The sequence below is a fragment of the Littorina saxatilis genome, unplaced genomic scaffold (genome assembly GCF_037325665.1).
Source record: "Littorina saxatilis isolate snail1 unplaced genomic scaffold, US_GU_Lsax_2.0 scaffold_347, whole genome shotgun sequence".
Taxonomy (NCBI): Eukaryota; Metazoa; Mollusca; class Gastropoda; order Littorinimorpha; family Littorinidae; genus Littorina; species Littorina saxatilis.
In genome coordinates, this window is record NW_027128428.1 from 12,501 (window position 1) to 25,557 (window position 13,057).

The window sequence follows — 13,057 nt, forward strand, 5'->3', positions numbered from 1 at the left end:
AGAGAGAGAGAAACAGGTAGTGAATTGAATTGAATTGAATTGAACTTTATTTAACAAGGATTCAGATTTAAGGCTACGCCTTTTCTTACAATCTGTCCTTGGGACCCACAGACACACAATGATAAAATTGAAAAATTAAAAATTAAAATGTTAAAAAGTTTACCAACAAAAGGAGGTCAGAAAACTTCAACACGTGATGATAAAGATGACGATGATGTTGATGATGATGATGATGATGATGATGATGATGAAGATGAGGCATGAAGAGCATACATATGTGCACGTGGTTATTCATAAAATCAAATGCATACTATGCAAGTAATTATAAGTACAAGCTGGTAGCAATCGAACATGTAGCAATAGTACAACAAAAATATGTTCAGAATAGGGGCCTATACAATGCACAGCATATCTTTGGCGTAATACTAAGTGTGGTAAATCAAAACGCGTTAAACTACTCAGACATTAAGTGTTTTTGACACATTTATTAAAACTTTTTAATGACTTTAAGTGCTTAAAGAATGATGGAAGTGAATTCCAAACTGATGTACCCGAAAAAGCAAAACTGGTCTTATAAAGGTCAATTCGTGGAATCGGTGGGATCAAGTTGACCGACCCATATCTGTCGGTAGCTTTGTTAAATAATGATGTAATGTAAATCGGCACTTTACTGTAATACAATTTATGCATGAAAATGGCTTTGTTTAACTTGAGATGCTTTTCCTGTGGAAGAAAGTTAAGCATTTTTAATTTCATATCTGTTGGGGCATTATCCTTTACGATGAGTTTAGCCGAGCGACGATAGAGAGTCTAACTTTTTCAAGTGGACATCACTGCTGCCATCCCAGAGCGTCGAAACATAATTGATGTGATGCATTACATGAGAATGGTGGAACATTTCCAGAGTCCTTCTGTCCGTAAATTGCTTTAACTTGGATAGGAGGAAAACGTTCTTGGCTACTTTCTTTCAAATATGCTGTAATTGTGCCTGCCACTTGAATTCACAATCAATAATTACCCCTAAAACGCGATGCCGTTGAACTTGTTCAATTGATTGCGTACCAATAGTAAGATTTAGTTTGAGTGGAGAAATCTGATGTTTTTGTCTGGTTGCAATTACCATACTTTTAGTTTTTGTTGGATGGACAAGCATAGCATTGGCACTAGACCAGTTATTTACATCGTTTGAAGCTGTTTGAAGGGAGGACTCTAATACTGGAACAGACTTTCCACCTGAATGAAGAGAAGAATCGTCAGCAAAAAACCCGCATTTCCCACTAGTCTCCTCAGTAGATATTTTACAGTTTAGGGCAGTATATTGAGATCTGTCCTGTAAATAGGAAGCAAAAAATTTACACACTGAACTGTTTCTGATATACAACTGTAATTTCTTCAATAAAATTGAATGATCAATAAGATCAAACGCTTTTTTAAAGTCAAGAAACACAGCACCACTGATTTAAAGAGAGAGTGTGTCTGTTTACGAATAAAATACTGTTTAAAGGAGAGAGAGAGAGAGAGAGAGAGAGAGAGAGAGAGAGAGAGAGAGAGAGAGAGGAGAGAGGGATAGAAGCACAAAGAGGTAGAGAGAGAGAGGCACACCGCAGAGACTGAAAGAGAGAGAGAGAGAGAGGGATGGCACACAGAGGGAGATAGAAATAGTAGGAGAGAGAGAGAAAGAGAGAGAGAGAGAGAGAGAGAGAGGGTGGAGAGAGAGAGAGAGAGACAGAGACAGAGAGAGAGAGAGAGAGAGAGAGAGAGAGAGAGAGAGAGAGAGAGAGAGAGAGAGAGAGAGAGAGAGAGAGAGAGAGAGGCACAAAACGAACAATTTTAGTGCTTCAGATTTCGTATAATATTTGAGTTTTGACATCAAATGTAAATTACTTGATAACACGTTGCACAGGTTGTTTATGTGTGTTTGCCATTTCCTTTAATCATCGACAGTTACACCAAAGAGAAAGGCGCAAGAGGCAGAGAAAGAGGGGGAGAGAGAAAGAGGCACACAGAGGCACAGAGAGAGAGAGAGAGAGAGAGAGAGAGAGAGAGAGAGAGAGAGAGAGAGAGAAAAGGTGAGAGAGAGAGAGAGAGACTGAGAGAGAGAGAGAGAGAGGGAGAGGGAGAGGGAGATAGAGAGGCACAAAGAGGCACAAAGAAAGGGAGAGAAAGAGAGGGACACAAAGAGACAGAGAAAGGGAGAAAGACTGAGAGAGAAGAGAGAGACTGACTGACTGACTATTAGGGTTTAACGTCCTCTTAGACCAATTGATCTGTTGTATTTTGATGGTATTTTGGTGACTGTGGTTGCTGAATGAGTATCTGTTCATGTGACTTTCGGAGGTGTTTTCGATTTCTTCGGTACCGCCTACCATTTGCACACATGCGCACGAAAAAGATCCCACGGTTCACAGCGAAAGTCTCAGGGCTTGGAAAACACGAAGACACGCATGCATCATCTCTCGTCTCCGATTATCATGATCGTATTTCGATAGGCCTACTTTGACGAGACAAACTCAATGCTGATGTGTCGAAGAAGACAGCCACAGCGGGCTCAGGTGTTGTTATAAAGAATGTTGTATTGGTGTTGTGGATAAAAATGTGTTTCAGAGTTTGGTAATTGTAAGTAGGAACAACGTTGGTTGCATATGATTTGTCCATTACTTGGTAGGAATAATTTAGAGAGAGTAGGACATTTGATTTGTTTGCATTCGGTAGAGAAAGGGGGATGACACGATTAGTGAGCTTAGTAAGGCACTAGGCCAGACATGCGCATTGTAACAAGGGCATACGTCACGGGACATGCGCACTGCACGTTACTTCCCACCATGCGGGAGAATATCTCGGTCGATGTACCATACATGTGCTAAGAAATGAATAAAGCTTGGAACACACTGACAGGAGTTGCCTCCGTGTATGTGCTGAACCGAAAGACGTTACACAGATCACCGGAGAAACCAAACTCGAAGACCGCATCCGGAATCGACAAGTGACATCATGATCAACGCGGGACCACTTACGTTTTCGTTTACCAATGCAAATAAACCCGGTCAGAATATTTTCGCCACGTCGTCAATTGCTGACTTTTAAGAAGAAGTGTGTCGTCGACGAACTACGCGGTTGAAACTCGACATTGGCCATTGCACGCGAGGTAGGTACTGAGGTAGAACTTATGATGTCGCCTTAAAATTTCCTCTGTCCTCTGTCCTCCCTATATTGACTCTACACTGTTTGTTCCAAAAATGCTCTCTCGGGTGTAGACTAAATACTTTGTTTTTTTCGCAACACGAGTAAGTCTAAGTTTTTTCACTTCCTCTGACAGGGAGTGACACTGACCACAGGCAAAGGTATCGTTCACTGGACCACTATACTTACATAGAAAGACTAGATTAGTCACAGTGAGTGAGTGACAGGAAATTCATCTAGATCAGTATAGATGTGATACATTCATGTAATCGTAAGGAACATTTTCTGCAAATCAGTTTATCCATGCACAGGCATCAAATTCAAACAAGTCACCATGCCAGTCAGCTGTTCAGTATCATTATTGTCCCATCAGATGTTCGGCTTTGGTTTGATTTAGATCCCCATATGTTTTGTCAATTTGTGCCAGTGCCACTCTTTTTCAGAACATATGTGATATAATATATATATGGTTTGTTAAATTGATGTAGGCTAGGTGAACTTTGGTTAAAGAAGATAAAAGGAAATGAGGGATTATAAAATTACAGTATTTGACACTCACAGTCACACGTACTCCATAGCAATTAGCATTGGCAGTGAGAATTGAAATAGGCTTGGTAAAAATTGGTTGGGTACGGTAAAATTAAAAGGAAATCAAGAGCTGTTTGTATTCACTAGATGTTTTATAAGTATGCAATTTGTTACTTTTACAGCAGCAAAACTTCAACTGCCCGCTGAATGTCAAAGTGGATGACGAAGACAATGTGGAGGCTTTTCAGCTACAAGAGGAGGATGAACAGGAACGTGGGAATCAACTACAACCAGAAGTACCACCAGCCACGTCATCAGCATCCAAGCATGTGCAAGTGCACATCAAACTGCGAGGGAAACATAAATGTGAGCTTTTCAGATTAACAGTCTTCTTATCGTTTATATTCTTTTGAATTGTTTTAAAGTTTGCCATTTATATCTCTATTCTGAGCTATATATATATAATTGGTCTGATATACTATTATACATACTGCAGGGATGTTGCTACAAATTCATACCTATAGGACAAATGTCCTGAGTTCTTCAGCATAAATAGGACATTTGACCGCTTTCAGAAAGTGTAATAGGACATTATGAATTTACGCCAAACAGCTTATAACACATTCCATGGAATTGTTCCAAAGTCATGCGCCCACACACACGCGCGCTGTAGAACACACACATAATATAGTAAATACATCAACACAGTGTGCGTATAATGTTGTATTTGTTTAGTTTCAAAGAAACCACAAAAAAGAAACCAACATGGACAACTTCAGAGCTCTTACTTTGATTACAAACGGCATGATTTGGATAAAAGTTGAAAAACAAAATGATCGGTTTGATCTAATGCTGGTCTTTTGCAGGCTTTAGTTTTTTTTTCCAGCGGCATAATTCAGTGCTTTGTCTCATATCTAAAACAAAAGCAGACGACAAATTTAGTCAGTTGGAGTTGTCTCCCGTACTCCTGTAGCATGCACTGATCTAAAAATAATCCACTATTTTTAGATCAGTGCGCTGCACCGAGACGGTATAAATACCCAAACGGCGCATACCACAAACGGTTCGGGAATTCCCGACAAAAGAAAAGATCCGCACGCGGCACTGGCAACTTCAGTGTCAGCTGAACACGAGAGCGTTCGGTGTTTTAGAAGATTTGTATCTTGAAATGAAAATTAACGATTATCGCGCTGTCCGAAGGAATGGAGTACATATCGGACAATGACCACGCTTAGGCTAAAACGATAGGACATCTGACCGACATGCGGCAATGTGAATCGGACATTTGGGGATTTTCATCGTTATATATGTCCGATGTCCGACGCCTAACGACATCCCTCTTACTGCACGCTTCACTCCTGTTTACTTTTGCAGCAGAAATGCAACATTCCAAAATCTGTTCCTAATTTAAGTTTACAGGTATGATTATATGGTATTGTAAATGAATATCAGTAGTCCGCTTGTTACAGTAATATAAATAAACTAAAATTAACTTGTCATTGTTCCGGTTATTGAAGTGAAATGTACATTGTTTTGTAATTATCAATTATCAGCAATGTCATTTGTTCTTCAGATGTTTCTGCCATTGCCGAAACCAAGGATGTCAGGATCCAATGCAACCTGATCAACGCCCCACCTCTAAAACGCAATGCCGGTTCTAACTTCTACAGATGAGAGTGTGGGGAAAGAAGAACGAAAAGGCGAACGACAGCGCGCTGCAGCTGCGGAAGAGGACGAGCCTGCTGACGAGGATGGAGGTGAACCAGAAGATCCGCAGTTCTTGTAAGTTTTCAATAGACATCTACTTCTCTACATTTTAAAAAGTAAGACAGAAGTCAAGGGTTACTTTGGGTGACAGTCAGCTATTTTTAGCTGCTATCACTGTGTCCTTTGTTTTTGTCTTTCTCTCTCTGGTCTTTATCTCACTGGCCATAGCCCCTTTTTGTCTATTAAATGGGGGGAAAACACCAAAAACATGTCAATAAACATTTTTGTTGTGACATTATTTAGCTTAATTTCTCATCACAAGTAAGAAGCTAATTTCATCTTAATGTTTTTGTTATACTGGATTTCACTGTCATTGCGACATGTATAACATGAAGTAATTATATCCATAGCACTAGCAGTGAAACAATTTGTTCTTGTGTATGGCACATGTAGTTTCCATAGTAACCCTTTATGTGCTAAGAAAGTGTATAACCTGTGTGTTTTAGGAATGCCCCTGAGCCGAGACCCAGCCCCGACCTGGAAGACAAGTACATTGTCTTCCAGGCAAACTTGATGCAGCTGTTTGAGAGTTGTCCTCGATGCTCTCACCCTGCGAAGGCCTTCATATCGAAGACAGTTGGATCTTGCATCCACGTCCGACAAGACTGCTCCAAGTGCTGTTTCTTCAGAGAGTGGACCAGCCAACCGTACATAAAGCAGATGCCCTGCGGGAACCTGCTCCTGTCATCAGCTGTTGTGCTCTCTGGCTGCAGCCCGAAAAAAATTCTCCGGCTGTTTTACTTGCTCAATGTGCGTTACATTTTGGAGAGCACGTTCTTCTGGCATCAGCGGCACTTCATTTTTTCTACAGTGGAAAGAAAATGGAAACGGGAGCAGTCAGAGCTCATTTCGCAGCTTCAGGACGAGGGAAGAAGTCTAGAGCTGATTGGTGATGGGCGGTCAGATAGCCCAGGACACTGTGCCAAATATGGCACATACACTCTCATCGAACAGGGACTGGGGAAAGTCCTGGATATACAGATTGTGCAGGTAAGAAAGATATTTAGGCGGTTCAGTGTCTCATACTCATAGACGCATCAAGGTAACTAATTACAATCAAAGTTTTGTAGAGAGGCATTTTTCTTCTTCAAAAATATTGACAACGAGTATATGCGAGTAATTGGTTGTGTGCACTGTTCAGTATTTGCCACATTAAGGAGAGGGGTCGCTTGCCATCGTAGCGCGCTGTGGGCCGGCTGGGGGCGGGTTGCTTGCGAGGGCTGTATTTTGTACATTGATTATTTGATACATGTATAATTATTAAATGCGTCTCCAGGAATATGTTTAGTTTAAATCTTGTGTCGATACTATTTAATTCTGCCTCGCTATTAGCCATTGAGTAAAACTGTTTTATCACCATTGCTTTATTGTTGTTAATTCGTCTCCAGAAATATGTTTTGTTTTAATCTTGTGTCGATACTATTTAACTCTGCCTCGTTATTAGCCATTGAGTATAACTGTTTTATCACCATTGTTTTATTGTTGTTCTTTGGCCATTTACGTTGAATGACTTGTTATACATTGACATTGATAGTTTTATTCTTCTTCTTCTTCGTCGTTCGCTAGATAGTTTTATTATAAGAACCTTTTTTTTTAATTCCTATTAACTCGATGTTCTTTAACTATGTTTGTAAATTGTTAGAGGATCTTTTAGTAGAAGTGTTTAACTGTCGAAGCTGCTTTTACCTAAGAGACCGACTGTATATTGTGCTGTTGTACTTGTCAGACTTGATTGTACCAAGTCCTTCACATGTTGTAATGCGCTTAGAGCCAAATATTTTTGTTTTTTGTAAGGGATAGGCGCAATATAAATACACTTTATTATTATTATTATTATTATACCCAGTTCAAATCTTTTTTTTAATCTGAATTTGACTCCTAGTTATTAACCCCCACCCCACCCCAATCTCCCCCCTGACTCACCCGAGTAATTGGTGAGTGGGATTCCTTTGTGTCCGTCTTTTAGACCGAGTTGGATTTTCAGCGACTGATTTTGACAATTGACATTTGAACTTGTCATATGTACATGCCCGTTGAAACTATGTGCACGCTTAACTGGAAGTAGAACTCTAGATATATAAACTGTGACGAATGCGATATTAAATAAAAGAGGGCAGGGAATCAAAATTCCTGATAACACGACGGTGCACAACCGATGTGCAGTGAAACCCGTTCATATTTGTTTGCAAACTGTCATAAACTTTGGCAATAACATTATTAAACGAATAAAATGAGTGCCGGCTGCCGTAGCCGAAACAGTCGGCGGTCGTAACAGAAAAGTGGGGCGGCCGTATCAGTGCATCGCTGGCGGTCGTAACTGCTAGCACGGCGACGCGTACCAAAAAAATACACATGCTCTTTTCCTCAGCCGATGACACAAACACACTTGAATATTGGGACACTGCTATTGATGCATTTCAGTTATGATACATCACATTACCTGATCAAATGACCGTTGTTGCTTCAAGCCTCTTGTAATCTCCACCATTTAAAAAGAAATCCCCAAATCAAACAATTTCAACAAATACGACTGTCACAAATCTAAAACAGAAGCCTCAAAAATTAAATCGATAACATGTTAATCCTCATGCAATCATAAATCCGCTGAGAACAAATAAACTTTGCTGGCTTCGATAATTACGCCACAATAATTATTAGTTTGGAAGTTACACACCTTTCGGGCTCGAAACCTTGTTGACTATGGGACTGCAGAATGCTATCGTAACAAACGGCAATTTTTTCTGTCGTAACACTTCCCCGGCGTGTGGCTGGGACTGGGAGACCTGTAACTTTAATTGTAAATAGTACAGACATGGGTAAACTGTCAGATAATTTTGAATAAAATTAACACTGTGATCAGCATATTTTAATGCAATTTTCTGTTCTTTACAGGAGATGTCATCCAGTGGCCACCAAGATGTGACCTGGCTCGATTAGCTGGGAAATGGGCAGCCAGAGCTGGTTTCCCGGCGTAGTTGGAGCGATTGGTGGGACCTACATAAAGATACCAGGAACCAGGGTTGAGAACAGCGACGCGTACATCTGCTGGTTTCCCAGCGATGCATCTCCAGGTAACAGATTTGATCACTTTCTGTTTCAGATAGGTGGATTGTTAATGTTGGCAGAACTGAAAGGTTGGAGGACCTGACCATTATGGTGCCTGTGTATTTATTCCCTATTGAAATACTAGAGTAACACTAGCAGTGTCATTTCATAATTGGAATCTACTGTAATTTTAAGTCACTATTTGAATCTTTGAATTTAAAGACAAGTATTTAAAGGCAAAGTGCGCCTCCCGTAAACCATCACGCTCACCAAAGGGAACATCCTAGGTGCCCTACGTAAAGAGGCTGAGCGAGTAATTTTCAAAGATTTAATGTTGCGGATTGTCTTCAAGACAATCGGACCGAGGTGCGTTTTGGCGCTAGACCGAACTTTTCAAATCTAAATAATAAATTGACAGCGTGTTACACAAACATTCTTAAATCATAAAATAAATATTTTTTCATCAAGACAAGATCATTAAAACTCGAAGTATTTAAAGTTAAAAAATAAGGAACGCCCGGAAGCAGGTTCACGTAAGGTGTGCCAGTTCCTGTGAATAGTCAAAAGTCATCACGAGGGTTCTTGTGAACCACAGCCGTTTGTTTTGTGCATAGTCAGAGGTACATAATAACGTGCTATTGCAGACAAGCTCACAGCGAGTCGCATTCAAATTCCTGACGACTGCTTTGTCAAAAAGGGAAAGTGGAATAACAGAGTTCACGATGTCGATGGCTCCGGGGTAAGATAAACCATGCAAAACAATTTTTGTGTGAAAATTGCTCGCTTTTTACGGAAAGCACCTATGTTCTCAAGGGGTGAGTGTTTCAATGAAAGGGTGTTTGTACTGTGTGTAAAAGCCTGACAGTATCTGTGATGGTTTACGTGAGAAATATAAAATGTTTAAACCGATATTGGGAGTTCAGACAAGTATGAATTATGATGGTGTGTGGATTTCGAAGAAAACCATCATGAAAATGTACCTACACATCGTTTCTCTGACTTTTCTTTTCCTGTTGTTAGATACATGTCATATACCGCTTTTACTTTTAGTGAAAGTTGAGGCAGCACTTTCTGATCAAATTTATTAAAAATTTGTTCAAGCATTTCTTGACTAAGCATGGATAATCACACCGGGGACTGTGTTCCGCCTTATTTCAGCCGGGCTCGTTGTTACTTCGTTTTGAGCTGGGCTTGGTGTCACGCAAACGTAAGTGTCTGCACTAAAGTACAAACTATGTCTTCTAAAAAAAAACTCATTTCCAGGAACGGATGTTTTTAGCACTAACCTAAGTAATTTGTCTCTCTATTGGTGTTATTTTTATCTGACAAGGTTTATTATGTGACCCCCATCGGCTTGAAATACATGCGGGTTGTCGCTTTTTGGGCAAAAAAGCTGATCAAACTGAAGAAATGATAAGCAACGGTATCATGTTATGGTTTTTCTGTATCATAAGTTTGTTCTATAGTTTCTTGCTGTTATGCTGATGCATTTTCCCGAACCTGCGTTGAGGCACGAGAAGTAAAACCAAAACCCATGTCAGGCGAGTTTTGTTCCACGCTGGACACCCAGAACAAAAGCAAGCCCAGTGCAAAAATGCAGGAGGCCCAGCGCAGAACAAAACGTACACCACTTGCTTGTTTTGATTGCTTCTTATGACATAGTGAGGATGCATTGAAGCACGCAATTGATACAGATGATTATAGCTTTACCCAAAATAGTAAAAATAGAGGAATATTTGTTGTTCAAATCCATGTTTGAGAGAAATGTACGTTGAACCTTCATTTTTCACTAAAAAAAACGCATGCATGCCTTCCATTCGGCTATTGTCAACTAACCAGGTAAGGCCAAAAAAAAAAATTGTCTGTTTAGGGTAACATGACCAAAAAAAGTAGGGTCGGTAGGTAGGTAGGTTTTTGTTTTTTTGTTTTTTTGTTTTTTTGTTTTTTGTGTGTGTAAATGCTATGTTGGCTGAACATTCACTTCTTATATTTGATGAATACATGTTTCAAAACTAACGTATAAATAAAACAGAGAGAAAGGGAGAGAAAGAAACGCCAAATGTCTCTTTTTAGCATTTTTACCTCTTTTTTTCTTCTTTTTTTTTGAAATCAAAAAAAAGTTTTTGGGTCGGCGCCAAATCGATAGGGTCGGTCGGGTTAACCTAAACAGACAATTTTTTTTTTTTGGCCTAAGCAAAAGACGTTTTTAGCTGTCTACAAAGAAAACAATTATTCTTCTTTCTACTGACATTCATCAATTTTAGCTTAAATCAGTGTGAAAGTCATAGTTTGTGTTTTTATGAAGACACTTTCGTTTGCGTGACACTGAGCCTGGCCGAAAACGGAGTAACAACGAGCCCGGCTGAAATAAGGCGGAACACAGTCCCCGGTGTGATAATGGGGATGTTTACCAGCTTCAAAGACATGATTTTTTTATATTATTCGTTATCATTTCATATGCATGTCATGGTTACGCTGAAAATGCACTCAATGATAAATGAATTATATGGGACAGTAGGCACCTCATTCGCATGTTCTGCAGAGAGGAGCTGTGCTCAGCTCAGTCTTATGGTTTAGGCTAGCGAAGCATTAGGATATACATGTAGCCTCTGTTGTGGTTGGTTTTTAGTTTCAGGCTGATAGATTATTTTTATATTGATTTACGCGACTTGTTTCAGGTTGTATGCGACAAAGACCTCCTCTTTCTGGATGTGTTTACGGGTTACACTGGGTCCGTGCATGACAGCCGAGTTTTCCCCAACTCAGATCTCCATGGAGTGTTGGAGTCTGACGCAAGTAAGCTGCCTCCAGAGTACCATATGATCTGGGACTCGGCCTACCCTCAGTCTCCGCAAGTACCTGCTGGTTCCATTCCGCGACAACGGCCATCTGACCCCTGTGGAAACTGCCTACAACAGAGCCCAGGCAAGGACAAGAGTTGACGTGGAGCGGGCTATTGGTTTGTTGAAAGGAAAATTCCGCAGACTGAAGGATCTCAAGATGACGAACATCCGTGAAGTTCCAATGTTAATTTTTTCAGCATGTGTCCTACATAACTTTATCATAGAAAATGGCGTGGACGAGGACGACATTGACTTGTCGGAGAGTGAAGATGAAGACGAGGACGGAGGTCAATGTGGTGGTGATCACTGCATGTCTGCAACACAAAAAAGACTGGAAATTGCCAATGTTCTTTCTTGAGAACTGTTCTATGTGTTTCAAGGACGTGTCGTATACCGTATATCAATTGATTGTCTATAACAAGTACTGCCAGTGTGTATTTAGTTGCATGTTCTTATGTGTTTCGTAATTTTCCATTTAAATTTTAATGTGTAGAATTAACTGGGTAAAGGTTGGGTTCCTGGTGAGATCTTTCTGGCTCACAAGAAACATACTGCCAAATGTTCAAATATGAAACTAAGTTATTATTTCTTTTTTCAGTTCAATGACATTTTTGTTATAAGATGACCAGACGTACCAAATAACCAAAAATGCTAATTAAAAAATATGAGTTTACAAAAAGGGGGAGACAACCTAAGCGAGAAATGCGAGGCACACTAACAGCTGAGCACAAAACCAAAACTAGAAGATGATATTTGTAAAATAACTGTGACCCTAAAACGATAGTACAATAATAAGCAACAAAGTTTAGAACATAATACCTGAAAAAAACCACAACACAACGTAGTAAATAAAACTACAGTGATTGATAGTTAGTATAGCAAAACAATAAAATTATGGTTATCTTACACACAAACTTAAGTAATTGACGATGTTGAGAGGAAATTGATAGAAATTCCTCTGAATTAAACGCCATTAATTCCAAATGTTCTAGTTTAAAATTGGTTATAAAGCACTGATTGGTTAATTTAGATCAATGTCAATGATGACCAGCAAAGTCACTATCTTCCTAGTTCAATATGATAAGCATCACTGTCTGAAGCATACTGAATTTTGACCAGGATTGTGCCACTCATAAAATACACAAGCATATGTTTGCCACTCAATGGTTATACAGTGAGACTTGTCTCCACATATTGTTGTTAATCAATGAGCTATGTGTAGCTCCAACATAAACAACCAGAAGATTTACCTTCATTGTAAATGTTGTTCGTCCTTTGTTTTGGAAGATGACCGCAGGCTCATGGTATGCTTGGATCTCTAGTCTGTCCAGTAGATAACTGATAAGCTTGTCCGGGCCAGGATTCCCGTTCCGCATGCGAGTGTTCAGCTGTTGGGGTTGTGGCTGCCCTGGTTTTCTGGATTGTGCGCTTTTGCTCTGCAATGTGGATTATTCTTTTCCGCGGTCTGGGCACCAGTATAGCTTATGCTACGCCATTATTGGAACTGAATATCAAGGTTTTTCAGAGAGATTTTTAGTGTGTCCTTACAGATATATCTTTGCTTCGTCAAAAGAAACAACCTGCAGCGTACGGCAGCTGAAAATTAAAGGTACATATAGTTAAAAAAATCATTCAACTGTATTTATTTGACCTTACACAGACTGTGGGAAGAGGCCAACCGTCTTGAACAAAAA

The 13,057-nt window shown here is 39.8% G+C and overlaps 1 protein-coding gene and 1 long non-coding RNA gene across 3 annotated transcripts; one reads left to right on the forward strand and one right to left on the reverse strand.

Moving 5' to 3' along the window:
• Positions 1-2,220: 2,220 nt before the first annotated feature.
• Positions 2,221-12,612, forward strand: LOC138956778 (uncharacterized). 2 transcript variants are annotated; one of them, XM_070328046.1, is made up of 6 exons: positions 2,221-3,145; positions 3,891-4,074; positions 5,282-5,490; positions 5,922-6,465; positions 8,368-8,546; positions 11,199-12,612. In XM_070328046.1, the coding sequence occupies exons 3-5, from the start codon at positions 5,357-5,359 to the stop codon at positions 8,410-8,412; spliced, it is 723 nt and encodes a 240-aa protein (XP_070184147.1). In that variant the 5' UTR covers positions 2,221-3,145; positions 3,891-4,074; positions 5,282-5,356; the 3' UTR covers positions 8,413-8,546; positions 11,199-12,612. The 2 variants fall into 2 exon arrangements, with proteins under 2 accessions (XP_070184147.1, XP_070184148.1); XM_070328047.1 differs by lacking the exon at positions 2,221-3,145 and having other exon boundaries at positions 3,152-4,074.
• On the reverse strand, positions 11,179-12,810 carry LOC138956779 (uncharacterized). Its single transcript, XR_011452795.1, has 2 exons — positions 12,614-12,810; positions 11,179-11,677 (listed from the first exon to the last, which is right to left on the reverse strand). It is a non-coding gene; the product is annotated as an uncharacterized lncRNA (long non-coding RNA).
• Positions 12,811-13,057: the final 247 nt, after the last annotated feature.

What these genes read in the sequence shown, in the direction of transcription:
- LOC138956778 (XM_070328046.1), top strand. Translation starts at nt 5,357, where the DNA reads ATGCCGGTTCTAACTTCTACAGATGAGAGTGTGGGGAAAGAAGAACGA. An exon ending in CCAGAAGATCCGCAGTTCTT is followed by an intron (nt 5,491 to 5,921) that starts GTAAGTTTTCAA and finishes TGTGTGTTTTAG; the next exon opens with GAATGCCCCTGAGCCGAGAC. An exon ending in TGGATATACAGATTGTGCAG is followed by an intron (nt 6,466 to 8,367) that starts GTAAGAAAGATA and finishes TGTTCTTTACAG; the next exon opens with GAGATGTCATCCAGTGGCCA.